A 26,619-nucleotide genomic window follows, 5' to 3' on the forward strand; every position below is an offset into this window, starting at 1 on the left:
CCAGGACTAGTCGTGACGGAAGTACAAGAGCGTTTGTTTCGTAACCCAGGATCTCAAATTTAGACAACAGCTTACAGTCAACTTGCAGATAACACAAGGAATAAAAATGTAATTAAAATCAATAAAGTAAATCAGTCCTTGCTCTGAAAAAGGGAAGAAAAAAAAACTCAATGTGTTATTTGGAATGCACTGTTCTGTACAAATAATACAGATCATTGGCTTTCGACATTGGTCTGTTCAAAACAAAATTTAAAAAAAAAAAAATCAGCCAAACTGTCCTTTGGAACACATATTCACAGTCTTCAAAGTTCCGTTTTTGCGGCAAGAAAAAATAGCAGAGGCAGGAAAAAATGGTTTATTGTTTCTGTTGTTAAAGCTTAGCCAAAAAGCAAAATGAGCATGCATCTATGTACTTTTTTTCAAAAACTACATTAGCAGCAAAACTTATGTCCTCAAAGACCAGACCTTATACATTTTCTTAAAAAAATTGACTTTTGTGTGTGACAGAAAAGTTAAACAAAGAGCTTTTTTAACCTCTATCTTACAAACTGCAATGGCTCTATCATGGTGCTACTCCACAATGCAAGGACAGGGTCCTATTTGGTTTTTGGTATACTTGTTATTTTACGTATAAAGCCACCTGTCTGCTCGCAAAGAAGCAAAAACGGCAACTCTGATGCGTACTCCTTTATTTTAAAACTGTTTTCTTTTCCTTAAAAACAGCAACAAATTCTCAAGTATAAAGAAGCCTCTTTCCTCATCTTTATGCACCAATGGTGAGTGTTTTGTCTTTGGATTTTCTTTTCATTTTAAAGCGTGAGAATTATTATTATTATTTTTTTCATTTTCATCTATGACAACACACACACGAAAAATAAATCAAATGAAATGAATCCAGAAGAGACTGCAGTCACACTACATGGTGAACGAAGGGTCCGCTTTGGAGTGCAAGAGGAGCAATAACTAACTCCATATCTACAAACGCATGGGAGAAACATAAGATGGCAGCGAGCAGGAGATAGATGGAACGAGTGTGATAAGTGCACAATTGTAAAACAAATATGATTAAATATTTCTTCAATATTTCAAAGAAGAATATTCTTTCTTGGTTTGCCACGAACGTGTAAACCAAAAAAAAACAATAAATAAAAATGTTAAAAATTCAAACAAAGTGAAGGATCATGTCAATGGCGGTTGGGCGAACATAAGTGAAGAAGCTGAGGATAAGACAGAAAATATGTATCAATCAGTTGCTGCTCCTTAATCTAGTCTATCGGAATGACCAAGACAACATCAAATGAAGCGCCTTTAAGTTGGACAATACAAAAGCTAATGTACACAAAGAGTATTTTTTTTTTTTTAAATCTACCATACTGTTTAAATTCATTTCCAATGCAACAATCTACTTAACACCAAAATTTTTTCATATCTATCATAAATACAGAAAGTTTTTTCTTTAAAAAAATCTTTTTCCCCCCACCAACAAGACTGCAATGCTCAAGTGTCTGGGCATAGCTAGGAGTGTTCATTACCCCCTTTTAAAAGGATTTAAAATCTTTAAAATCAGCAGATTAGCTACCCCTTTTGAATCCACAGAAAGCTCTGCCTTTATATTATCTTCTCTCTTTGTAACACTTTCTGCCTGTTTAAATCAACAGTGGAAAAAACAAACTTTTTCCCTTCTGCTAGGAACAAAAGTATAAAACAATGAATTTCTGTAACAGAAAAAAGGTTGTGAGCTGTTGACCTGAGAATAAAATAGACATTACACTATTTTCATTATTTTAGCAAGCCATTGGTATCTGAATGCTTAGTAAGCAAGAAAACTGTAAAAGTAAGACTATTCTCCCATACAGTACATACTGGCTTTTTGTTTATGTGCTGCTATGAGGGGGGGGATACACAGTTAAAACAAATAATTTGCCAAAGGGGTATAAGGGCAATTAGAATAATATTTGAGGCAGTCCATTGCTGTAAAGCATTCCACTAACAGTATCCAAAAACCAGCTCTCTCGCTCTCTCTCTCTCGCTCTTTATATATATATATATATATGTATATATATATATATATATATATATAAACTTACATACACACTGGAGGTGAAATAAACTAAAACCAGCATGTTGATATGGGAAAACAATCCACTAACATTTAATTTTTGGTTACAAGCTTTGGAATTGCAGTTAGTCTTTACACATCTTTTCTTCTGAAATTGGTTTGTATATCTTTAAACTTTTTTTAACGTTGCTGCTTTTTTTTTGTCTTTTGTGTTTTTTAAACATTGTTCATCACTGAAAGCTCTTTTACAATCGGATGGAGTCCGTTCCTACGCTAGCAAGGTTAGTACTACAACTACTGCTGTCTTTGAGACAGCTGGGCTGCTTCGGCTCCTCGACTGGATGTCCCAGTCTGTCCGCCGACTTCTGACTGTTGTCAGAGTCGGATTCGTCGGTAAAGACGTCTGTTGGTATCGAGGTCTGAACCCCTGAGGTGCTCAATGAACTTGAGGTAACCGTTGAAGGTGAGGATACTGGAGCGAAAGAAGGGGTGGCTGAGGAGGAATTGGCATTGGGCTTCCCAGCTAAAGCTCTGGAGAAAGGGGCCTGGGACCAGGGCTTGCCAGCAGTGGCGCTGTGGGAGAGGGCAGCTGTGGATGGGGGTGCGGTGGAGCACGAGGATGAAGAAACAGAAGAGGACGATGCGGCGGCGGCTGATGATGTCGGTGGGGGCGTGGGGCTGCTGTTGGGGCGAGCGGCAGACTGCGAGGTAGATGCGGTGTCAGGATCGGGGAAGCAGGCTGAAGAGTGAGGTAATAAACTAGTAGCGTGCTCTTTGGCATTTCTGGCTGATCGCTTGATTGTTCTGTGTTTGTGCAAGGCCGAATCCAGGTGTTGACTGAGCGCTTGGTCCCCGTCCAACGTGATTTCGCAGGCCAGGCAGTCATAGAGGCTGCCCTCCCCTGCACTCCCACTGCCAGGGACTCGAAGCAGCATCTCTTGCAGGTTTGCCACAGACTGACCAAAAAAGCAGATGGATTTCAGGTGGCTGATGGCTGCCTCTTCCTTGCTAAAGACAGCTTGACACTTTCGGCACGCCAACGAGTACTTCACCTTGGGGACGATGTACTGATCTAGAAGGGGGTCCGCGTCTTTGCCATCCATCTCGTGCTGCTCGGAGGAGAGGTTTTTGTGGGAGGAAGAGGAGAAGGAGGAGGATGAGGCTTCACAGGAAGGAGTGCCTTTCTGTTCTTCGGTTTTTGGTGGATCTTTGGCAGATTCTTTGCGGTCTGGGGTTCCTAAGGGTTGGGCTGGAGCTGGGGTTTGGCTTCCTTTGGGTTGCTGGAGCTGCTGTTTCTGCTGCTGAAGTTGCCGCTGCTGTTGCTGCAGTGCTTCCTGCAGGCTCTGCTGATATTGCTGGTAGTGCTGGAGCAGGGAGCCTGGGGACAGCCCCATGAGAGCCTGTGACAAAGCCGGATTATATGGGAACAGGCTCTCCATGCCATACATTGGCTGCAAGTAGCCACCCTGGAGAGCTCCAGGTATCTGTGGGGCATAGTAGGGCGAGAAGCCAGGCATGAAGTAGGGCAGGAACTGACTGGTGAGCAGAGCAGTGGGGTCTGAGGCCAGGGCTGCCTGCAGGGCTTGAAGCTGGGTAGGGTCCACTATGTATTCCATGCCAGGTGTTGGCATAGAGGTAGCAGGAACAGCAGTGTCAGGCTTGTCCTTCTTAGCACTGGTAGCAAATGTGGAGGGTGCTGGGGTGCCCCCCGTTGAGGACGGTGTGGGCGGATTCTCTGTCTTCTCCTTGGGCTTCTCCTTCTCTCTGGACCTCTCAGAGTCACGCTCCTTGGGGGGTTCAGGCCGGGAGATTGATTGCGGGGCTGCAGAAGAGGCTGTGGCTGTGGAGTGGGCGGTGGAGGTGCTGGCCTGGGCTAGGCTGGGTGAGGCTAGAGAAGAAGAGGAAGGGGGCTTGTTGGGCAATCCAGAAGTGGGGAGGCTGGGTGAAGGAACACTGGCACCAGACATGTTCAGGAGATTTGGAGGTTTTGGAGGCGTTAAAGCTGTAGACAGAAGAGTTGCAAAAAGGTAGTTAGGAGTTTCTGAGTCACTCTCTAGAACTATGGTTCATAACTGCTTTGTCTATACAGGCATATTATAAAGCAGAATAATCCTCCATTAGCACAGAAGTGTCAGTCACAAAATTCATACAACATAGACAACATATTTTCATTTGTGAAATAGAATTTGTATGCTCCTCAAAATGCATACATGAGCTAAAAGTTAAAGCAGTATAGTATAATATTAATAGTAATAGCATAATATTTAGTATAATATTTCAAAAAGAATTCCAATTTTGTTAAACATAAAATTAAGAATGGAACATTTTGTCTTATTTTAATCAACTACACATATTTGGGTAACAGATGCAAACATGCAAATATCTAAAAATTTTAGAATAACTTGGAAGTTTGAATTTTTTTTTTTTTTTGCTTAACCATGTCACATTCATATTTCATGAAAGCCAAATAACGAAAGCATGCGTCAAGACCATTTATCAAACCTTCCAACCTGAGAGCTTGTTATAATTCCCAAAGTCCATCGTACCTGTGTTTGAGGAAGCAAAGCCTGGCAGGGTGGGGCTGCCAACTCCTGGCAGGAGTACAGGTGGCATTCCTTGCAGGGAGGGGTAGGCTGAGGACAGGTTCAGTGCTTGCAAAGCAGGGCTGTCAAACATTCCCTGCTGCTGCATGGCTTGCTGCTGTGCCATTCCGAGAACCTCATTGGCTTTCTTGATGCGGTCCATTTCCTGCTGAGCCATCAACTGACGGACAGTGGCCGGGTCAAAGTACTCCTTCTCCTTATCTAGTTGGCTTCCAATGGTTTCCTTCACTTTGGAGATGTGCTGCTGGGAGAAGATGTGGTCTCGAACAGAGAGCCGGGCACTGTATTTGACACCACACAAAGTGCATTCTGTTTTGGGTCCCTCGTAAGATGTTTGGTTGATGCCGAAATGTTTGGCCATGCTCAGCTTTGCCTTCTTTTCCTTAGCGCGAGCATTCTGGAACCATACTTGAACAACTCTCTTCGGAAGTCCAATATCATTACCAAGTACTTCACATTCCAGCATAGTTGGGGTCCTGTAGTCATTAAAACAAGACTTAAGTACCTTTAGCTGGAGATTTGTCATTTGGGTACGGAAGCGCTTTTGGCCAGGCCGGTCTCCACTGTCTGTGCTCCTGCTCCCAGAAGCTCCAGGACTGGGTGAGCATGGGTCTGCCAGACTGGAGTTCTCACTGTAATCCACCATAGCTTCATTTTCAAAGTCCTTAGCAATGTAACTTGTCGCAGGGCTCACCAGTCCCGAGGACATCTGATCATCATTCTCAAGCGAGGGTGCCGCACCCCCAGACTTAGACAGGAAGTCAGCGCTGTTGTGGCCATGCTTTGCATCTGTGCCATCATTGTCCACATTGGCCTCATCACCAGTTGTGGTATCTGTAATGGCCGTGTTTACTGAAGAACAGTCATCATTATCCAATTTGTTCTGGTCAAAGTTCAAGTTGACAGATGACATGTTTGGGCTTTCAAAGTCCTCCATTCCCTCTACCTTGATGGAGGTAGGACTGAGTAGAGCCCGGGGAGATAAATCCATGCTTTTGCTTACTGGGGACAAAGAAGAAGTATGTCCATCACTATTTGAGGGGCCAAGCTGTGAATAGTTGGAGATATCCAGAGGATCCATCTTCAACTGGATGCCCTCCTGATCAGGAAGCATGCTGGACAGGGCAAGATTATAGCCAGCACGCTTAGCTTCATGCCAGTGGCGTGATCTAATATGAGCCTCAAGAGCTGTCTTTGCCTTGAACAGAGCTCGGCAAAAGGGGCAGCGACGGTGAGCTTGAGCAGGTCCTACAGCCCGAAACTGTCCTTTCCTCTCTCTGGCTCTAGTGTTCTGAAACCACACCTGCACAACTCTCTTCTTGAGGCCCACCTCATGGGCAATGTGGTCAAGCATCTTGCGGGTAGGATTGGAGTCCAACAAATATTTCTGGTACAGAATCTCAAGCTGCTCAGGTGTTATGGTAGTTCTGAGACGCTTGTCTCGCTGTGGTTCCTCCCCACTGTTTGTGCTATCATTTTCACCAGGACTTGTACCAGCTTTTTCTTCCAATTTCCTCTTTAGGGAGTTCATGGTGGAGGTGGGTGCTGACGGTGATGTGGCAGAATTGGTGGGTATCTGTGGCATACTTCCTGACAAAAGCTGACTAGCAACCAGAGGATTGCTAGGATCAAACAACATGAATGGCATGTCCATCGAACGGTCCAGGAATTGGGGGTGAATGAATTGGTTTTGTACTGTAAGAAAGTGAAGCTGCTGGTGTTCCTGCCAGTGCTCAAAAGAGGGGAAACCAAGCTTGCACTGGTCACACTGATAAGGAATCATTTGCTGAGCCAACTGTTGCTGCTGCTGTTGTGATGCAGGGGTCAGAAGAGGGTGGAGAGACATGTGGGATGTTTGGGAAGGAACCGGGCTTGCTTGAGACACAGAGGGGCCACATGGCTGCTGGGAAGGTGAGGGAGCAGACAGTTTGGGAGCCTTGGGGACAGCCTGTACCTTGTCTTCCCGCAAAGACCTTTGCTGCTGCATATCAGTTTGCACCTGCTCCTGTTTAATAGACACTTGATTTTCCCGGAACTCAGAGCACACTTCTGTTAATTGTTTTGGCTTCTCATCTATAGAGTTCGACAAGTTAACAGCTGAGGCCTCTTCCTTTTCAGAAGATGACAGATGGGAGAAAGCTGAAGTAGATGGTGGTAGAGGACAGAGGCTAGAGGAGGAAGGCATGGGGGTGTGACCAGAGGAGCCAGAAAGCGTGTAGTATTCATGAGAAAGATCCATCGAGTCCTCATTCTGGCTGTCATACTGCCCTTCTTCATCTTCATCTTTGTAGCACAGCTTCTTCTGATGCTTGATGAGGTCAAAGATACGCTGAAAGACCAGGCTGCACTTCTTGCACTGGTAGTTTAGGTTAGTGGTGCGGACGTAACGATCATTGGACAGCTCCCTCCTTTCACCCTCTTTACCTCCATCTCCTTGGTTCTCATAGTTCTTGCGGGCTTTCTGGCGAGCATTCTGGAACCATACTACAATGACTCGTGTGGGTAGACTCAACAGGTTTGAGAGCTGCTCAAATTCATCGTCTTTAGGGTAGGCATTGGCATCAAAGAAATCTTGCAGCACCCTCAGTTGGTAATCAGTAAATCTTGTTCTTGAAGACCTCTTGCTTCCATAACTTTCATGTTTCTGGGGCTCAGGAGAAGGTGGTTTGGAATCTATTTTGGTATCCTCCAGAGTTGTGACAGGGGGGTTATTGAAGTTGTATGGAGAGTCCTTGTTCCGTTGACGCTCTTTGAAAAGGGTGTTACGAAACCAGTGCTTGATGACTTTTTGGGGAAGGCCAGATTTGTCAGCCATCTCCTTTATGTGTTCCTCACTGGGAGAGTTGTTAATGTCAAAGTATTGCCGCAGAACTCGCAGCTGGTCATCTGTTATACGTGTCCGAGGTCTTTTATTCTGCTGCTGTTGCTGGAGCATGGCCGGGGTGAGCTGCTGCTGGTAGAGCTGAGTCAGGTCAGTTGCCAAGCCTGGCTCCACAGAAGGCAACTGAGCAGGGATCTGAGAAGGCAGAGGCTGGAGGGGCATAGGTTGCATCATGAGTGGAGAGAAGAGAGGAAGATCCATTGGCATGGGAATCTGAGTGATGGGAACTGGAGGCTGAGGGGCAGGGACTGCAGGGGGGGTGAGTGCAGGTGCAGAAGTGGGAATGTTTGGCGTTGGAGTCCTCTGAGGAGGAGGAGGAGGAGGAGGAGGTGGTGGCGGAGGTGGTGGTGGTGGTGGAGCTGCAGAAGAAGCCTCAGGTGTCTGTGGCCTCAGGGGATACAGTTTGTCATACTGTTCCCTGTACTCCTTAGCAAATCTCTCCAAGAAGCGAAATGGGAAGAAGGCCTGGTGGATGTGCTCTTGATGACTCTTTAGAATCAATATATTTGAGAATAGCTTGCCACAGGCCTCACATTCTAGTTTTTCAAGTCCTTCTAAAGGATTTACCATCCTGCTGACACCGCCCGGACCACTTAATGCTGTTTGTCCAGTCCCTGATGGTTTTTTCTGCGCTTTTTGTTTGTTCTCATTATACTGAATCACCAGTTCAAACCCAAAGTTCTCCAAAAGGGCTTTGGTTGCATTTCCACGAGCATCTGAAGAAATTCTAGGTGGAGGACATGCTGGGTCTGGAGTTACATTGATAATGGGCTGCTGCTGATCCTTCTTGTCTTTGAATTTTAGACAGTCCACACCTTCCTTGGAGACTTGATCTTCTGTTTTCTCGTGCACCTCCTTATCTCTCTGCCCATCTCTGTCTTTCTCAACTGGAAGAACTGACTTTATCTTTTTCTCGGTCTGGTGGAGGAGAGATGGACTCTGCTGAAGCAAGGACAACTGTCCCTGGGCCTGAGAATGGACCTGCTGCTGGAGATGGTGGTGCATCAGCTGCTGCTGCAGGCAGCTCTGTTGTGCTTGCTGGGCGGAGTTCTTCAGGTCCTCCAGCAGTGAGGAGGTGGAGGAACCAGCAAGGCTAAGTGCAGAACCACTGAGGTTCATCTCTGGGTTTAGCTGGAATTCTGCTCCAGGGATGTAGAAGGGAAAGAGAAGTTGCTGCTGCTGTAGTGGGAGAAGAGCTTCTGTCGCCATGGGGAAGTGCTGAAGAAGTGCTGGGTTGAAAAGTTGTGATTGAATAAGGGCTGCTTGCTGCTGGAGTTCCTGCTGAAGCTGGGCCTGGGCCTGAGCCTGAGCCAGTTGTTGCTGCTGTTGCTGCAGTTGCTGATGTTGCCCCCTTGAAGAGACTATGTCTGCAAGCTTTTTCTTCTTTGCATCATTGTTCTCAGAAGGAGAAGGATGACATGTTGACGAAGAGTTTCCAAGACTCTCAATACTGTGAGATTGGCTTACGTGGGATCCTGGCTGGACACTAGGAGCAGTCTGAACCACAGAAGAAGAACTATTGTTGCTCATAGCTGAAGTAGAGTTAGCTGGACAGGGACTGGGAGTGGACGTTCTTATAGAGGACCCCCCTCCACTCCCCCCAATAGCATTAATGGAGCCACTGGTAGCCCCTGCTGCTTCCAGTTTTGCAGCACGGGCTTTAGTCTGATGCAAGACAGAGCGCATGTGAATCTCTAGTGTGGAACTCTGGCTGTATGCCACATTGCAAGTGCTGCACTTGAAGGGTTTGTTGTCTGGACTGCTGGTGAGCTCAGACTGACCTGTGGTTGTCTCCTGCAGGGCCCGCTTGACCTTGTGCAAGTGTGACACTGAGTTATAGTGTACCAGTAAAATGTTCTTCTGGGTAAAAGACTCTTTACACACCGTGCATTTGAAAGGCCGTGATGGATCTAGGAATTTCTCCATTGTAAAGTTGGGGCCTTTCCTGAACGGAAGGGCACGTTTGGGTTCTGACCCAGAATCCTCCTGGACAGAGCCAGAGTCGCTACCTGTGGGGCTTTGCTTCTCCTCATTGTCACTCTCTTCTCCTTCCTTGTCCTCTTCACCTAGTACTCCCTGGTCCTCTCCGAGGGAAACGTCGCCCATCACCATCAGATCTCCGTTCATCAGCAGGCCCCCGTAGAGCTGTTGGATGTCTGATTCACTCAGCTCCATGTGACTGGTTTCAAGATGCTTCTTCAGTGCTGGCAGGGTCCTGAAACTACGCTGGCAGAGGCAGCACATGGTGGCTGCCCTGATGACGTGGTACTGTGAATGCAGCTGCAGTTTCTCCACAGTTTTGAAGGCGAGGCTACACTGGTTGCAGCGGTACTTATAGACATGCCGGTCGGAGACGGGCAACTGTGGCCTCTTGTTGTGGACCTCATTGAAGTGCACCTGGAGGGCATTAGAAGACGAAAAGATCTGGTTGCAGCCTTTCTTCCAGCACAGAAAACCTGCGATGTCCTCCTTTGTTGGCTGTTGGTCATCCAGGGGTGAATTGCTGGTTTCAGCTACTTCTGTATGGGGTGGGGCCCCCTTCTCAGGGTCTACCTCAACGGTTTCTGCAAAACAGTAAACGTATTGTATGAGCTGAATATTGAAATTAATCCTCTGTAACAGTAATTTCCACAAAATAAGAACTTGTCTCTGGTTAGGGGGTCCCTGATGCCAGTACCATTGTCTTTTCCCAGAGGAGGTTCCAGGATGGCAAGATAAGTAAGTCATTAATTCAGATTCATTCAGGTGCAGGAATGCAGTTTTTAACTATTGTACATCAAACCTTTTACTTCGAAAAATATGGTTCAAGCAAGGTAATACGGCTTGTGCCGCATCTATCTCACTGACACTAAGGCAGCCAACAGGAGACCACGGACCTGTCTGCTTCTTGGAGTCATCGGGGCTGGAGTTGCCCGCAGTCTGCGGGGTGACTGGCCCCTCCCTTTCTGGGGCTGGAGCTGGTATGAACATGCTCTCCGGCAGAACTTCTGTGGCCGTCACCTGCAATGAAACGCAAGGTGCAAAAGGCGTCAGTCATATTTCATGTGTTCCTTTCAGACTCTTGCATTATGGGATTTCCACATACAGAACAACACTCCAGTCTTCAATGGAGTCGATACTGGAAATTATTTCTTTTTATTATATTACTTACCTCTTTACACATTTAGGTAATTTCTACAAGGGTAATTCTGGTCACATACTGTGATCAAGGGTACTGCATCAGGAGTGGGGATTGGTGAATGATGGCTCTAACCATACCTCACCTGCTGACCCTCCTTTGGTCATCCAGTGATGGAAACAAACTAACTTTATTGTTTACATTGTTTATTGCAACATGGCTTTTGCTTAGTGTTGTACAGGTGAATGATGAAATGGTCATTTTAAAATAAGACGGGATATGACAGGTAGTTCATTATCCCTGCGGAGCAATTCATACACGTAAGAGTTTAACAGAATACGCAAGGTATCACAGCTACATCCAAACAAATATTAAAAATGCTTAATAAGTTACACTAAATGATTATGGGGTGCAGGGGAGCGGTGCCGCAGTGGGTTGAACCAGGTCCTGCTCTCTGGTGGGTCTGGGGTTCAAGTCCTGCTTGGGGTACCTTGCGGTGGACTGGCGTCCCATCCTGGGTGTGTCCCCTCCCCCTCCAGCCTTGCGTCCTGTGTTGCTCGGTTAGGCTCTGGCTCCCCGTGACCCCGTATGAGCCAAGCGGTTCAGACAGTGTGTGTGTGTGTGTGTGTGTGTGTGTGTGTGTGTGTGTGTGTGTGTGTGTGTGTAAATGATTACACAAGTGCAAAGACCCCAAAGGTCACAAGGCACTTCCCTGCTTCTTTGTGTAGAAGAACTAACAGGTCCTTGAGTGGCATTATGGAGGCAGATGGCTCTCGGTAAGGAGGAATCCCAAAAGCACTTCTTGGTATACCGTAGTTGAATAATCCAGTAGCTAAAGGAGCTCATGGTAATCACTTCATAGATGGGATGTGAGCCATTATTCCCCCTCATCCTGGCCACTGCAACTGCCTGCACTGAACTGGGTCAAGGCTATGATAGAACCAGCTTTCTTTACCAACTTGGCGGCTCTACAGATCTCACAGACGTTTCCCGCCCAGCGCACAACGAAAGCCGGATGACATTGGCAACCAGCGAAGAATTTTCCTGCACACATCAAATGACCTGAGCCTTCTAAGAAAGTCAAGTCTGCTCTGTCATTTCTCGCACAGCGAATCCGTGTTACGACTGCAGTCCAGTGCGTTGTAGGAGTGAAGAACCTCCATTTCTGCACCCTCAACGGTAACACAAAGAGGACGGTCAGGATGAGAAGATATGACAGGAAGGTGAAATCCAAAAAAATACTAACAATATTAATAAAAATAGACTCACAGCCTCTTGATGAATTCACATTTCTTATGAGAGCAACAAACACTCACACAAGTACACAGATAGGCCTATCCACAGACACACACACACACACACGCGCGCGCACGCGGAGCCATCTACGCCTGAACACACACACAACCGTGCGCACACATGCGCGTCATTGTGAAAAGAATCATATTATTTTTATTTTATTTACCATCCCTAGAATTCTCTCTTTGATCACTGTCAGTGTTTTGTCACGCGCCTGGAAAGTTCTGCCGCAGCCAATTAGCGAGATGGGCTGAAAGGCCTACCTTGGCCAACTGAAAAGCTTATTAGGGATGCCTAATTAAATCATTCTTCCCGGTAAAAAAAAAAAAGAGCGCCCCATTCCTAGGGAAAGGAACAGTACAGTTAGATGCCATCAGAAATGCGCTGCCATTGTGGGTAACTCAAGCCAGCCTTCCCCGAATGCGATAGAGGACACGGAAAGTCCTTCCCACTCTGCTGACGGATTTCATTACCATCACTGTAAACAAAAGTAAAATATGATTATACAAATAATTGCACGTTTAATTAAGGGAGGAATATATCATCATGATATGTGAAGTGAGACAAACGGAAAGACACAGAAAATCAGGAAGAGATGAGAAAGAGCAACGGCAATATCCATTTTGCATCTATACAATAGCGTTTTTTTTTTTTCCCCATTTTTTTCTAATTAGAAGATTTCAAGGCGCAATGAATATTGATTAGAAAGTTCAGGAGCTTGCTTCGGCTTTCCTTACACTCAAAAGGTTGAGTCAATCACGTGTGAATGACAGCAGACCTACATCCATCTCGACTACCCCCAGTCCCCCCAATCCCGCCGACCTCCAGCGTCTCCCTCCCCCACCCCCATCTCTTTCTTTCAACTAAAGAAATACAACAATTCATCAAAAGCACTCATTAGTGGCCTCCTATTTAACAATAATCAGTGAGTGAAATTGGAAGGGGCCGGGAGATGAGGCAGCGCCTACTTCACCTTCCTTCAATTAACTCCCCAAACAGAATAATCAGCTTCACTCCCCTCTCTGCATTTCAATTCGCACCCCCCCCCCCCCCCCCCGACCCCACCTAGGACCCCCCCCAGACTTTTATCCCCCCACTATCCCTTCTTTCTTTATCTCATTCTCTCCATCTCTACCTCTGTGCAAACGAAAACTAATCCAGAGCCTCGGCCGCTCCCTCCTTGCCGTGCCTCGCAGGCTTTCCGTGCCTCTCTCGCTCGTCGGCCCCTTGCGTCTGTCCGGGTGCAGTTTCATTATCTCGGCTTTTCCTCATCGAAAAACATAAAACAAAGTAAGGAACGGCAGGCGAGGAACCAGCGTGACCTTTGCGTTCTACTCCCATCCCATCCTCCCAGATAAACCCCCCCCCCCCCCCCCCACGGCTCACGGACCCAGTTTTCAATTAAACCGCGAAAAAAAGATGACAATGTTCATCTGAGAACAAACATTCCTTATTCGAACCTGCACGGTGATTTCATTGCCGGAGAGAAACGGACACCGATGAAATATTTCACTCAAAGGAGAGAAAGGGAGTCGCAGCTCAGCGAATCCCTCGCCGCAATCGGCCGGGGAGATGCTCGGATCCCGTGTCCCACTCTAGCGGGGGTTAGGGGGTTAAGCGGAACATTAAATGTTTTTTTCTGTTTCCCTCCCTCTGCCACCAAGGGATTAGTCTAATCAGAGGAAAAGTAGAAAGAAAATCCAGGCATATTTTCCGCATTTTTTTTCTCCCTCCGCTTCTCCCTCTCTCGTTCCATCTCCTTAAGAGCAGGAGCAGCAAATGAATGCAACTGGCACGGAGAGTTGCAAAAACAAAATATCGGTGATTTACATTACAAAGTGGACTGTTTCTAGACAACTGCTTCATTAGGCGACGAGAGGCAAGCACCGAGAGTATCCCAAGGTCACTTTTAATTTAGACCGCCTAATTGGCAAACATAGTTCAAAATGGCTATCATCTAGCCAGACTCAGAATTAATGGAGCACAATTATTTTCATTACCCCTATCTCAGACAGACAGAAAATGAGACACGGAGAGGGGGGTGAGCGCGGGCGAGCGAGCGAGAGAGAGAGAGAGAGAGAGAGAGAGGCAGCCAGGGGGGGCACAGGGGCAGAGACACAGAAGAGGCAAGAGAGGAAAAGGTGTTGAGGGGAGAGGCGGGGGAGCGCGGAGAGGCGAAGAGGCGAAGAGCACATCTTTATGCATAGTCGGCAAGAAATAAAAGTCACCTATTTGAGAATTCATTAGGCTTGTCTGCCCAAGACAGACGAAAGGATAAAGTACCTTTCAATTCATTTCCACTTGTTATAAAGAAGGTGCTGGTTCTAATGCGCATTATATTAGCTCTGCTTTCCTCTCCTGCTTTTCTGAAAAGCCCCCATGTATTATCATCTCTACAAAAGGGAAAAAATATTGCCGCTCTTGCTCCTAATGCGTTTGCCATTTGCTGTGCGGATGGGGGCGTGGGGAGGGCGGCGAGGCCTGGCGGAGCACAAAGGCACACGCCGCCGTGGGCTTCGGACTAAAAATTATATCGCAGAAAAATTCCGCGCAGGGGTTGACTGCGTTCACTTTTAGTTCCTCTGCGACACACACACACACACACACACACACACACACACACACACACAAGGATGTGCGCAGAAAGCACGGCGGCAAATCGGCGAATTGTTTTTCCTCCTTGGCTCACAGTGCGTTGGCGAGAGGTGTGCCCAAAAAAGTACCCGCTCGGAGACCGGAGACTAGAGAGGAGCGGCTGAGTGGCAGCGCGGCGCAAAAGGCTGATGTAAGAATTACAGTGCGATAGGAAACAGTTTCACGAATGCTGCCCGTCACCCCTTTGAGCCGTGTACTCCGGGCGTTTTCGCGTTCAGTCGGAACTTTGATAACTTCCGGTGTCGGATGCAGCGGGTTCGCCTGGGAAGTTCAGCCAAACGCACCGTTGCAGGTACCCCGCAGCCCCAGCGCGCCGTGCGTGTCGGTATCAGCGCCGCACCACTCGGCAGAACTGATACACACACACACACACATTTTCTAAACTGCTTCTCCCATACAGGGTCGCAGGGAACCGGAGCCTAACCCGGCAACACAGGGCGTAAGGCCGGAGGGGGGAGGGGACACACCCAGGACGGGACGCCAGTCCATCGCAAGGCACCCCAAGCAGGACTCGAACCCCAGACCCACCGGAGAGCAGGACCCGGTCCAACCCACTGCGCCACTGTGCCACCGCGCCCCCTAGAACTGATACGGTAAAGTTAATTTTATTTCCCTTGAAAGTGCTGCGTCGCAGCACTGTTTTCTCACGCAAAATGAAGCCAAGCGAAATTAGGACTTGGTTTGATCTGCCGCGCAGGAATGTCCTTTGAAAAAAAAGAAAAAAAAAAAAAACAATGGTTTCCGTGGAAACATCCCTTGAAATTAAGCCGAAGAAGCAGCAGCTGATTGTGAGGACGGCGCCGATATTGTGAACTGTGACCTCGGCGGAGCGCGCTGGTATTAGATCCTGCACATCTGCTGTTTTCAACGATGTTTAATGGAAGCTCTCACAGCACACAAAGCTGGAAGAAGGACAAACAATGCGGGGGTCAGCAGGCAGCTTCTCGCAAATTGTTCGCTTCCCCGGTGCTCGCGGGCTCGGAGCGCAACTGCACGCCGGCATCATTAGAGAGCAATGACTGCATGCTGCTTCCACGTTTTATTTACTTTCAATCCATCTGTGTCACAATTATAATTCGGTATATTAATAACAGTAGCCTTTTATCTTGAGTGAGACGAGAGTGAGCGTCGGCTGGAAAATAGCGTCAGCGCCTTCAAAAGGGAGAGGGACAGGGTGGGCTGTGAACACAGCTCTCCCGCAAGCAGACAAGAGAACTCGGCATCGGGGGCGACTCTCTCTCTAAACACGCTGGAGAACAACAAAGCCCGAACACAAAGAGGATCATAATAAATGTATGCAAATGACACAGTGATAATCGGGTACGGGACCCATGATAAGTCAGCGTTATTAGAAATAAAACGTCAGCCCAAGAAAGACCGGGAGTCGACCGTTTCGGTATCAGCATCTCTTTGATCAGAGGGCATCGGATCAGTGGGTAGCGCCGGTGCCTCACGGCTCCATTAAAATCTGATTTTAAAGTCTTAAATTTTAAGTATATTACAGCCAGAGAGGGGGCGCGGTGGCGCGGTGGCGCAGTGGGTTGGACCGGGTTCTGCTCTCCGGTGGGTCTGGGGTTCGAGTCCCGCTTGGGGTGCCTTGCGATGGACTGGCGTCCCGTCCTGGGTGCGTCCCCTCCCCCCCTCCAGCCTTACGCCCTGTGTTGCCGGGTTAGGCTCCGGTTCCCTGTGATCCTGTATGGGACAAGAGGTTTGGAAATATACAGCCAGGGAGGCGGCATCAGACCACACAGCCTGTGTGGCTTTGCGTGTAAGAAAGTGTCGGTTAAGTGACCTGGACTTCACTGGGCTCCAGACACGCTGATGCGAGACCCAATCTGTAGACCTTCAACAGCATTAAATCATCATCACCATCAATGCCTTCCACCCCTCCTGGGTGCTGCCAGGAAGGGCTCTGCAGGCATCTCTGTCCTGTGCTTTCTTCTTCATCTGGCTCCAGGTTTATCCCAGCATCCTGGTGCCAGCTTTGAGATCCCTACGCCAGGTATCGCGTGGTCGTCCCCCGCCCCCTTTTTATTGTGCGTGTGCGAAATAGAGGCGAGGAAAACTGAAACGGCAGCACCAAGGGGAGCTCTAGGGGGGCACAAAGTGTGCATGTGGGGCAGCGCGGGCCCAAAGGACGGACTCAAGCGCGAGAGCTGCTTCTGCCGAACACAGGTCAGCGAAGTGGGAAACCAATGAAAGTTCCCCTCCGGTCCGTCTCAGGCTATTCAACGCATGTCTTCAACTGCGCCCCTACAGTCTAGAGACGAGGCTGTGAGTGGGGATGGCCGGCAGCGACCGACTTCACGGCGCTGGGAAACACAGACACACACACACACACACAAACATATACACTCACCGTGGCGATGAGCTTGTCTACGCAGTCGGGCGCCACGCTGTGCAAGTGCGTCAGGTGGAATTGCAGGTGCACCTTGTTGTTGAGCATGTCCTGGCAGAGCGGGCAGCGGAACATGGGCTGCACCGAGTGCTGCGTCATCACGTGCATCCTCATGCGGTTCACGTCGCCGCTGCTGTACTTGCAGTAGGGGCACTGGTACACCTGTGTGGGAAGGGGCAGGGCGGGAACCCCAAGCATCAGCGCACCTGAGGGCATCCGGAGCGACGGTGGCCCTCGGGGCCTTGGCAGATCGCGGGCAGCCCCCCCCCCCCCCCCCGGGCTCTCACATACGACGTCGATTTCCCGCCGTTTGCATGCGTAATCAGCGATCGAGCCGCAAAGAAAAGCGAGAGCGATGGTCACGACGGAAACGGGTGCAAGACGCAAAGCGGAAAAGCGTCGTTTGGACGTTTAAGCCGTTCCCTCAAAACTCTTCGCTACTTAAATGCATTTCAAACTGTTTGCGCAGAACGCCGGCCGTGCAGGAGCGAAGCGAGAGCGAGAATTTCCATAATGTAATTTCCAGGTCTCGCAATGCGAAGGTGCCGCCTCTCACCTGTTCTCCAGAGCACTTCTCTGCCGTCCTGGGACGCTTAGAGCACAGGGAGCTCTCGCTGGCTCCTGATCTCGACAGGGGGCGTTTGGATGGCAGCGGGGAGTCGGTCCGCTCTCGCTCCACCTGGCCGGATGCTGCTGCAGAGGGGCAGAGTCAGGGAGCACAGCGTCAGTTCGCGACCCGGAATGGATCCGCAGCGCTCCGGCGAGCAGCAAGGGCGAGTTTCCGAGCGTTCGGTTGTAATTTCACTTCCAGCAGCAGAAACCTGCATTCAAGAGTAAGGCTCCCCCCCCCCCCCCGACCCCATGCTGCTTTCCATCTGAAACAGGAGAAAATGCTGCCTGTCTCTCCCAAAGTCTGATCACCGCGGTATCAGACAACAGGAGAGACAACTAATCAAAACATTAGTTTACTGCGTTGAACAGCTTTCGGTCTCACTCCCTCCTCGTTTGAAGCGATGGCTGAGTTACCAGCCACGCTGAAGGGTTTGCTCAACTTAACAGGAGGCAAATATCTACAGAGCATCAAATCCGACGTGAAGGTAAACACATCGGCGTCAGTCTGTGGAGTCGGCATCACTTTCGTCGGCGGCTGCTTTACTCGCCGAGTCGACTGAGCGCGAGATTGACTTTCCGGGGTAACAACTTTCCGTTTCTTTCATCTCCGCTCTTTCCTATCGCCGTGATTCGTGGGGAAACAGCACCATCTGCGAGGTGAAAGGAAGCACGGTGCGAGTCGGTGCCCTGTGAACGGACGCGCGTTCATCCCCTGCACCGCGACCGGGCAGCTGAGACCGGCCGGATATCGTAGCACGGGCGTCGTCCGGGGCGGGGCAGCGTCGCGTTGGCTTCCGACCTGCCGGCCGGCTCGATCGCAAACTGCATTTCGCCATCGGTCTTGTAACAACGGTCACGCACCTCCTTTATTTGTAACCTTGCTTTCGCTACAGCCTATTTCACCAATTACCACACTTAACAAAAGGTATCCCGGCAACTTCTCCCCACACAGCGCAGACAGGGTAAGGCGTTCCTTCCACGTTCCGAGACCGGAACCCGTTGCCGAAAGAAAAACCCAGACTTGGGTGGAGCGCTGGCGTCGGGTTCCGGAAAGGCCCGAGGTGCCTGTTCGCGCAGCTCCGAAGTCGTTCGATCGGAACTTCCAGCAGTGACATTTTTCGGAACGGACGGGAGGGGGAGTGCTCAGCGGCTGCCGTCAGGCAGAAGAAAACGCATGTTGGGTGAAAACAATGTAATTCTCAAGGTTCACTCAGACCAAGGAGGTGCCGGAGTCCAAAATCCCTTCAAACCCCAGTGGAAGTGCTGACCTACAGCTTGACCCCTGTTGGCTAAATCCCCTGTGCTTTGTGCCGACACAGCAAGCGAGGGCCAAAGCAACTCTTGACTTAATTGGGATTTTTCTGCACTGGGAAGCCTTCCCCCCCCCGCCCCCCGTGTGTCTCTAGGCCGGGCATCTTACTCCAGACCCTAGTTTGTGACAGAGCTCTATCCGTTCTCAACGCCGCCTCCCATTCCACACGTCCCACCTCTCCACCTCCAGAGACTTTTTCGCTGTTGTACCTCACCGTTACCATGATCCAAGGATCTGTGGTAAAAGTACAGCTTATACAACCGGGCTGTTTCACATAAAGAGCAGCAGGTGCTGAAGAATAAGAGGGAGGTCTCAGAAACCAGGACGGACTCCTTTCTCACGGGTCCCGTAGGGGGTGGTGAACTCGCGACGGCAGCAGAGCAGCTCCGCTGAGGGGTCGACACTATGCGGACGAGACAGCGGAGGCCACGCTTTACCCGAATTGCTGCACGCAGAGGGGCGTAGAGAGAGCATCTGGCACGTAGTGACCAGTCATGACCGAGAGGTCTCAGGAGCCAGTGTTCCCCACTCAGACAGCCAAGAGTAGACACCGGTGCTGCTGGCATCCCCAGGCAGAGTGGCCTCACAGCCTACAGGCAGAAATACTTTTCCCAGCCAGGCTTTGCAAAGGGGCTAAACGATTACGGATCCGGGATCCGGAGGCAGCGGGTTGAACAGGCACTCTCGGCCTCTGTTGGAAAGAATTTAATGTGGGACTTAAGAGGGTGTCTTGCAGGCCCCTAACAAGGTCATAAAGAGTTAAATTTGGCCCGATTTGTACAGTCCCGCTCGGGCAAATTGAGAGCCGGACTGGGGGAGAAAGGGTGCGATAAGCGGCGCTGACCACACTCTGGGTCCAGACATTAAAATGTCAGGTCCAATCAGGCTCGGGACAGCTGAGCTGATTACGCAGCGGGGGATCTCATTTTGTTAGCGCTGCCCGCTGGATCTCCTGGAGACGCGGGGATCAGGCGGCCAGCGATTATTAGGTCCGGTCAGCCTCAATCCCATTAAACACATCCACCAATAAACAAAGGAAATGTTAAACAAAAGAACCTCCCATTTGGGGGAATTAACCTCCCCCCTCCTTGGTGGTGCCCCCTCCACCCCGCACCCCGAGAGCCACTGTAGCGCTTGACCAGCCCCGCCCTCGGCCCCGCGAGCTCAGCCAGCCCCCTCCTCATCCTTCTCCTACCGCTGCTCTCGCCTCTTCGAGGTGGCACCGCTGCACAGCCTCAAGGGCTTCTGGGAACCCACAGCGGCTCACTGACACTCCAGTGTGCAACATGTCTCAGATACACAGACCACCCCTTGCTGCAGAGCAGGCACTGGGCCAGCAGGTGGCATAGTGGTTATGGCCGATGCGTTGCATTCCAAGAAGTTGGGTTTTGAATCCCACAGGAGTACCCTGGGATCAAGGTACTTACCTTGAACTCATACAATAAGGATTACCCCACTGTTTAAACAGGTAAATTATTTGTTAGTAGTCCAGCGTAGAAATCTCACACTCTAAGTCTTTTAAAATAATGGTTAATAAATGTAGGGGGCGTGGTGGCGCAGTGGGTTGAACTGGGTCCTGCTCTCTGGTGGGTCTGGGGTTCGAGTCCCACTTGGGGTGCCTTGCGATGGACTGGGGTCCTGTCCTGGGTGTGTCCCCTCCCGCTCCGGCCTTATGCCCTGAGTCGCCGGGTTAGGCTCTGGCTCCCCGCGACCCTGAATGGGACGAGCGGTTCAGAAAAGTGTGTGTGGTTAATAAATGCCTGGAACATGACACGGTTGACATAAAGGGCCCGACCAAAGAGCTCAAAACTATATTTAATCAAATGTGATTTATCAGAGCAGCCAGGAGTCTGAAAGAGACAGAGGTTGCTATAGGTTACTTATACATTTAGTTGATGCTTTTTCCCAAAGCTGCGTACGGCACTTGATTTAGCCATTTAAACAGCTGGGTAATTTTTTTACTGGAGCAATTCAGGGTAAGTACCTTGATCAAGGGCACTACAGCTGGAATGGTTTTTCAACCTGGCTCTTTCAAGTCAAGGTGGCACCTCTAGGCACTACCCCACCTGCTGCGGGAACTGTGGGAACCGTAGAGGCTGGGCTGGCTTGCGTCACGCTCCGCTGGGACGCCGGGAATCTGCTCACGGTCCTTCTTTTCAAACTGAAAGAGCTTCTCCTGCAAGCCCCCGTGACGAAAGGCTCGCTGCCCTGTCGTCTGGAAAAACACCGCCACGCAACCAGGCAGGGAACGTGCCGGAACCGCAGCGACGGCGGTAAAGAGAAAGAAGAGCCGCGGGAGGATGGGAACGTTATCGCCGAATTACTGGTCTGATTACACAAAGCATGTCCAGAGCGGAGAGGGAGTGCGAAGGACCCCCCATCTGGTCTGGGAACAGCGCGGCCCGTCGTCCTCCGAGAAGCCCATTGAACGAATCACGCAGAAACCTCTTACTCATCACTTTGAGCTGCAAGGAAATGGCACACTTGACCCCGACAAGTAATTTCATATTTAATATTTTGCATAAAATGACCCGGCCGACGATCTGTTTGGGAGCATCCCCAGTCGTCCATCATAGCGAGACGGTCGATGACCAGAACAGACCACCAGGACCGCACCGGTTCTTCAGCCGTCCTGCCTTCCTCAAAAGCTCGGGACACCTGACTGATGACAAGTGCCCCCCCCCCCCCCCGGGATCACAGGTGAGGGACCGCAGCCCCGAGTGCTCTTTAAAAGCAGCCCTGTCAGTCGGAGCTAATGTGTTCTGACAGGCCAGAGAGTGAACTTTCATCTCGCAGAGCAGAAAAAAAAAAAATCTTAAGAGTCAATTAGGTGATTATTAATTCATGGCCCCTTTCCGTAAACGGGGGGCGCCAGAGCTATCGAGTCCCGTAAGCGAATTGGACTTTGGCACCTTTCCTCACCTACTGCAGCAGGGGCGCATTACTGAGCCCATGAGCCTCGTGCGCAAGAGAGGGGAGGGAGCGGGGCCGATCGCAAAGCCCCTAGGGGGTGATGAGCCGCTCGTTGCGCAGTCAAGGTTGGGGGGGGGGGGGCGCTGCAACTCGAGCAACTGACCGACACACTTTAAACGAACACAACAGATCTTCACGCCACTGAAGTCTTCCAGGAATGCAATGGCAGCTGCCACGGACGCATTAGCGCGGTGCCCTTGGAAAAGCGATATCCTGGGAGACTGAACTAAGCCGGGGCCGTGAATGAGGCTGGTGGGGAAGAAACAAAACAAAGAAACAAAGAAACTGGGGGGGGGGGGGGCACACACATTTCCTGCGGTGCTGTAGCGCAAAGCCACACTGTCCCCGTGACGCGGGACAGACCCACCGTCCCCCCGGGTCACGAGCCGCGATCTCACCGCCTTCCGCTGCTCTGCCTCCACCCGCACGGCGGGGACGTTCCTCCAGTCCGGTCTCCCGAACGGAGCGTCTCTAAGAGGCACGCGATCGCAGCTGCGGCCGGAAGTTCTTCCCCGCGGAGCGCGGGGTCGCTCCCTCGACCACGTGCGGCAGGCCGACAACAACGGAACATCCCGCCCGTCTTTTCTAACCCGGCGCCCACGGCGACGTTCCCTTATATTCCATCGCGCCTTATACGTCTCAGGTAATTACTTTGCATCAATTAATTTTAAATAAAGAGAATCGCAGCGAAGGACTCGCGCCGGCCCCGCTCCGCGCCCCAGTTCATCATCCTGGCGTATCCTTGGCGTGCGGGCCCGCGCTCATTAACGACACAGCTGCCCGGCGGCACGGGGGATCCGGCGCGCGGCCCTACCAGGCGTAACCCGCACAAAGACGAGCCTCGGATGAAGAAATTAAACGAGATATTAATTAGCAGGTTACAACGTCGGTCTTCGGACTGCGGCGCGCGAGAAAAATAAGGCGCGTTCACCTTAAGAGGACACGTGCGAGGGTGGAAGCTCATTAGGCGACGCGGCGAAGGAACGGAGGAGCGTGCAAGGACAATTTGCCGCACGCTACTTTCAAAGACAAAGGGAAATATAATTCGAGAAATGTCAAGAGCTCATATTGCATGAGGACATGATATGAATGTATAAACATTTATCTACCAACTCCACTTGATGACACTCAACCCGCATTTAAATGCATAATTGTCTGTTGCAAACGTCCGCGGCGATGGGCCCGCGTGGGCGTCGGGCCTGGATCGGAGCGGTTCGAGCGTTCGAAGGGGAAGCGCCGGGAAACGGGGCGTTGCCGGCATCCCGTGGGGCGAGGGGACGGACGAGGGGTCGGCCGGAGCGGCGGCGCGGGGAGCGGGAGCGAGGACGGCGCACGTGCGGATTAATTCTCAGGAAGCTAGCTGCGATGGAGGAGGCTAAAGACGCCGGCGGTCCTGTGTGTTACACGGTATTAAGAGTGCACCTTACAAGAGGCTTTGCGAAGCAGCAGCCGAAAAAGGGGATTTTGCCGTAGAAGATGATTAGACTAAGCAGCGCTTCCCAGATGCACGGCACCTCTTTTCACTGAACCTGTTATATCGGAGCAGCCCAGAGTGCACAACTGTGTTCCCGCACACACACACACACACACACACTGCAGATGCAGGTGTACTTTTGTGTTACAGAACTCCACCACATGCAGGGGGCGCTCCTTTCCCTTGCGCTTCTGCCTCTCGGGCCTCATGGCTTAGCCACTGGGACAAGGCCACCTTCGCCGCACGAACCACAGGTCCTCTAATGTTATTTCTACTATTATTTTTCAAAGAGACGGGGGGGCGCGGTGGCACAGTGGGTCGGGCCGGGTCCTGCTCTCCGGTGGGTCTGGAGTTCGAGTCCCGCTTGGGGTGCCTTGCGACGGACTGGCGTCCCATCCTGGGTGTGTCCCCTCCCCCTCCGGCCTTACGCCCTGCGTTGCCGGGTAGGCTCCGGTTCCCCGTGACCCCGTATGGGACAGACGATGTGTGCGTGTGCATTCCCAGTCTCGATATAACCATCTCCAAACATTTACGTTAAGCATTAGAAATCGTGCACAGCGCTCCCTCCCACCCCGACAGTACATTAACAGTCTGTTGACGCCCCATCCCTTCTCTTTCCGTATTAATGCTGGGCCCCATTTCGGCATCGGTGCCACGCAGGGTGTCCGGCGCGCTGTGGGCGAGGCCTCTGCCAAAGCTCTGGGCGAGAAGGGTATAAATATTTCACGCACACCAACAGAAAGATCCCCCGGTTTCATTAGTAAGGCAGGTGGCTGAACGGCAGTCGCCGTCATCGGGTTATTTATCGGTTAAATAAGGCACGCCGCCATCGCCGTTTCCTCACGGAGCTTTGGTCGCGACTACTAAAGCAGGTCCCTGCGAGGATGGACACACTGTACACACACACACACACACACACACACACACACACACACCATATGTCACCATATCTCAGCTTGGCAGTTTATCCTAAGCAACAAGGTCCAGCGGCGTGCGTTTGAGCTCCTGCAAAGACTGAAACGCACATCGCTGCCCCAACCTACCGCTCTCCCTGGTGCTATTGCTCATGTATCTCTACTCATTCCTTCATTTCGTTGACGCTTTTCTCCAGGACTAGTTGCGACGTTAGCTTTGTACGCCAAGATACCGTTATTCACCCGTGCGTGCAGCTGGGTTATTTTTCTCCAGGGGTCCTAGAGCGGGAGGTGGGATTCGAACCCAGCACCTTGTCAACGCAACCGCTAACCAACACGCCACCTAGCGTGTGTTAAGAACTTTCCGTTAAAGTCACACCCCCTCGAGCGCGCCCGTTCCTGGACGCTTCCGAGTTCCACTGCTCCTGGCTCCCAGGCTCCTCCACGGACCCTGGTGGCCCCCGAGGGCCCCGACGCGCCGCCTCCGCCGCAAACGGGCTCTGCTCTCGAGTACCGGCTCTTAATAAGCAGCTGGGAAGGGAACCTGTGTGCGTTTCCTACACCTGCAGCTCTTCCCCGGGTGGAAACGGCGAAACACGCTCATTTAGAGATTAGCTCTGAAACGGGGCCCCCTCCGCGCTAAACTGTGTCTTTCAAACAGGAGGAATTTCGCCGTCGCCGCGGCCGTCTTCCCGCGCACCGCAGGTGACGGTGAATTATTAATCGCCGCTCAGTTTAATGCTCTTTAAAGTGCTTTATTCTGATATGTTAAGATAGACTTTTTGCAACTTTTAGGCAGGCACGAGCGTTACCGTTTCCTCCGTCAAAGGGACGGGCTCCTTCTCCCCAGAACGCGCACGGCTCTGGCCAACTTCGGCAGAGTTACGCAACGAAAGAGCTGCTTCGGGACTTTGTTTCCGAAGTTCACGGGAACTTTACTTTCCTAAGAACGGCGGTAACTTGACGGAGCCCTCGCGTAGCCCGGGACCTCGACTCGTGCGCGGCCGCTCACCTTACTGCGTGCCGTCCCGTTGCGTCCATCGGCTCCTCCTGGATATGAGGGCGATCGACAACAGCACGTACACACACACACACACACACACACACACACACACACACACACACGCACGCTCACACCTGCGTTACGACATACCCGGTGGAGGGAGGGCACCTGCTCCCCTACAGGATGCGCGTGATCCTGATTGAAGGTGTGTGTGCAGCGTATCCCTTGCGGTACCGTACCGCTGCGCCACAAACGTCCGCTTCCTGCTCTTCGCGATGGATTCATCACTATAACTCCATGCGCAACAATCACGCCAAATTTAGCAATGTACTTACTGCAAAACCAAAAAGTGAACAAATACCCCTAGGGCGGCAGGTGGCGTAGTGGTCAGAGTCACTGAAAGGACACGGGTTCAGCTCAAATTCAACTCCTGCACTAGTTTCCTTGAACAAGGAGCCCTGAACTGATAGAGTAAAAATTACCCAGATGTATAAACTGGTACATCAGTAGAGAGCTGTAGAGATCTTAAAGTACGAACCCGGCGTTCTATGCTGCTTTTGGGAAAACGTCACCTAAATGAATAGATTAAAAATAACAAGGGGGTGCACTGGCGCAGTGGCCTTGGCCGGGTCCTGCTCTCCGGTGGGTCTGGGGTTCGAGTCCCGCTTGGGGTGCCTTGCGATGGACTGGCGTCCCGTCCTGGGTGCGTCCCCTCCCCCTCCGGCCTCACGCCCCGCGTTGCCGGACCGGGCTCCGGTTCGCCGCAACCCCGCTCGGAACAGGCGGTTTCAGCCAGTGTGTGTGTTAAAATAATACAGAGCACACACTTTAACGTACGCAAAATGGTCCTTACCTCTTGGAGGGATCATTTTGGTGTACAGACGTGGTAAACACTTGGCCTAATTCAACACTGGTTCCAAAGCTTACTGTCCAGTACATTATGCAACTTGCATTTTTGTCTGCGTTTCTGAGGCTCTCCGTGTTAACAATACCGTACCGGTATTGCTGGTACGGTAGTGAAGGGAATTACCGAGAAAAAATATGTGAACAGCAAGCGCCATTAAAGTGGTGCGCGAACTAAGCCCGGCAGCGCCAACGCAGGACGCGTCCCCACCGGCCCGGACGGGACCTGTGGCTGAGGGGCGTGTCCAGGGGGTAGGAGGCTTTTAAGGACTCCCTCGAGGAGACCCAACCCCTTCGCTATCCTGAAGACATCCCTTCCATCAGCGGTAAACCCCGACGCGCGGGGCCACCACCCACGGTGCCGACGTCACTCGGGCAACTGCGCACCATGGGCCACGGGTGCCCCCCCCCCGCGGCG

At 50.9% G+C, this 26,619-nt stretch overlaps 1 protein-coding gene across 6 annotated transcripts in view; it reads right to left on the minus strand.

The window, feature by feature from the left end:
- Positions 1–2,077: 2,077 nt before the first annotated feature.
- Positions 2,078–26,619, minus strand: part of LOC108934628 (zinc finger homeobox protein 3-like) — a 137,030-nt gene continuing 112,488 nt past the window's right edge. For 5 of the 6 annotated variants that reach the window (XM_018752577.2, XM_029256169.1, XM_029256167.1 and 2 more), the window contains exons 6-10: positions 17,567–17,703; positions 16,972–17,172; positions 10,420–10,543; positions 4,606–10,107; positions 2,305–4,061 (exon numbers count right to left, since the gene is read on the minus strand). In XM_018752577.2, the coding sequence (XP_018608093.2) occupies positions 2,305–4,061; positions 4,606–10,107; positions 10,420–10,543; positions 16,972–17,172; positions 17,567–17,703 (7,721 nt within the window). Of the gene's footprint in view, positions 4,062–4,605; positions 10,108–10,419; positions 10,544–16,971; positions 17,173–17,566; positions 17,704–26,619 lie in introns of all 6 variants that reach the window. The other variant, XM_029256170.1, reaches the window with a different exon arrangement.

This window comes from Scleropages formosus, chromosome 11 (genome assembly GCF_900964775.1).
Source record: "Scleropages formosus chromosome 11, fSclFor1.1, whole genome shotgun sequence".
NCBI lineage: Eukaryota > Metazoa > Chordata > Actinopteri > Osteoglossiformes > Osteoglossidae > Scleropages > Scleropages formosus.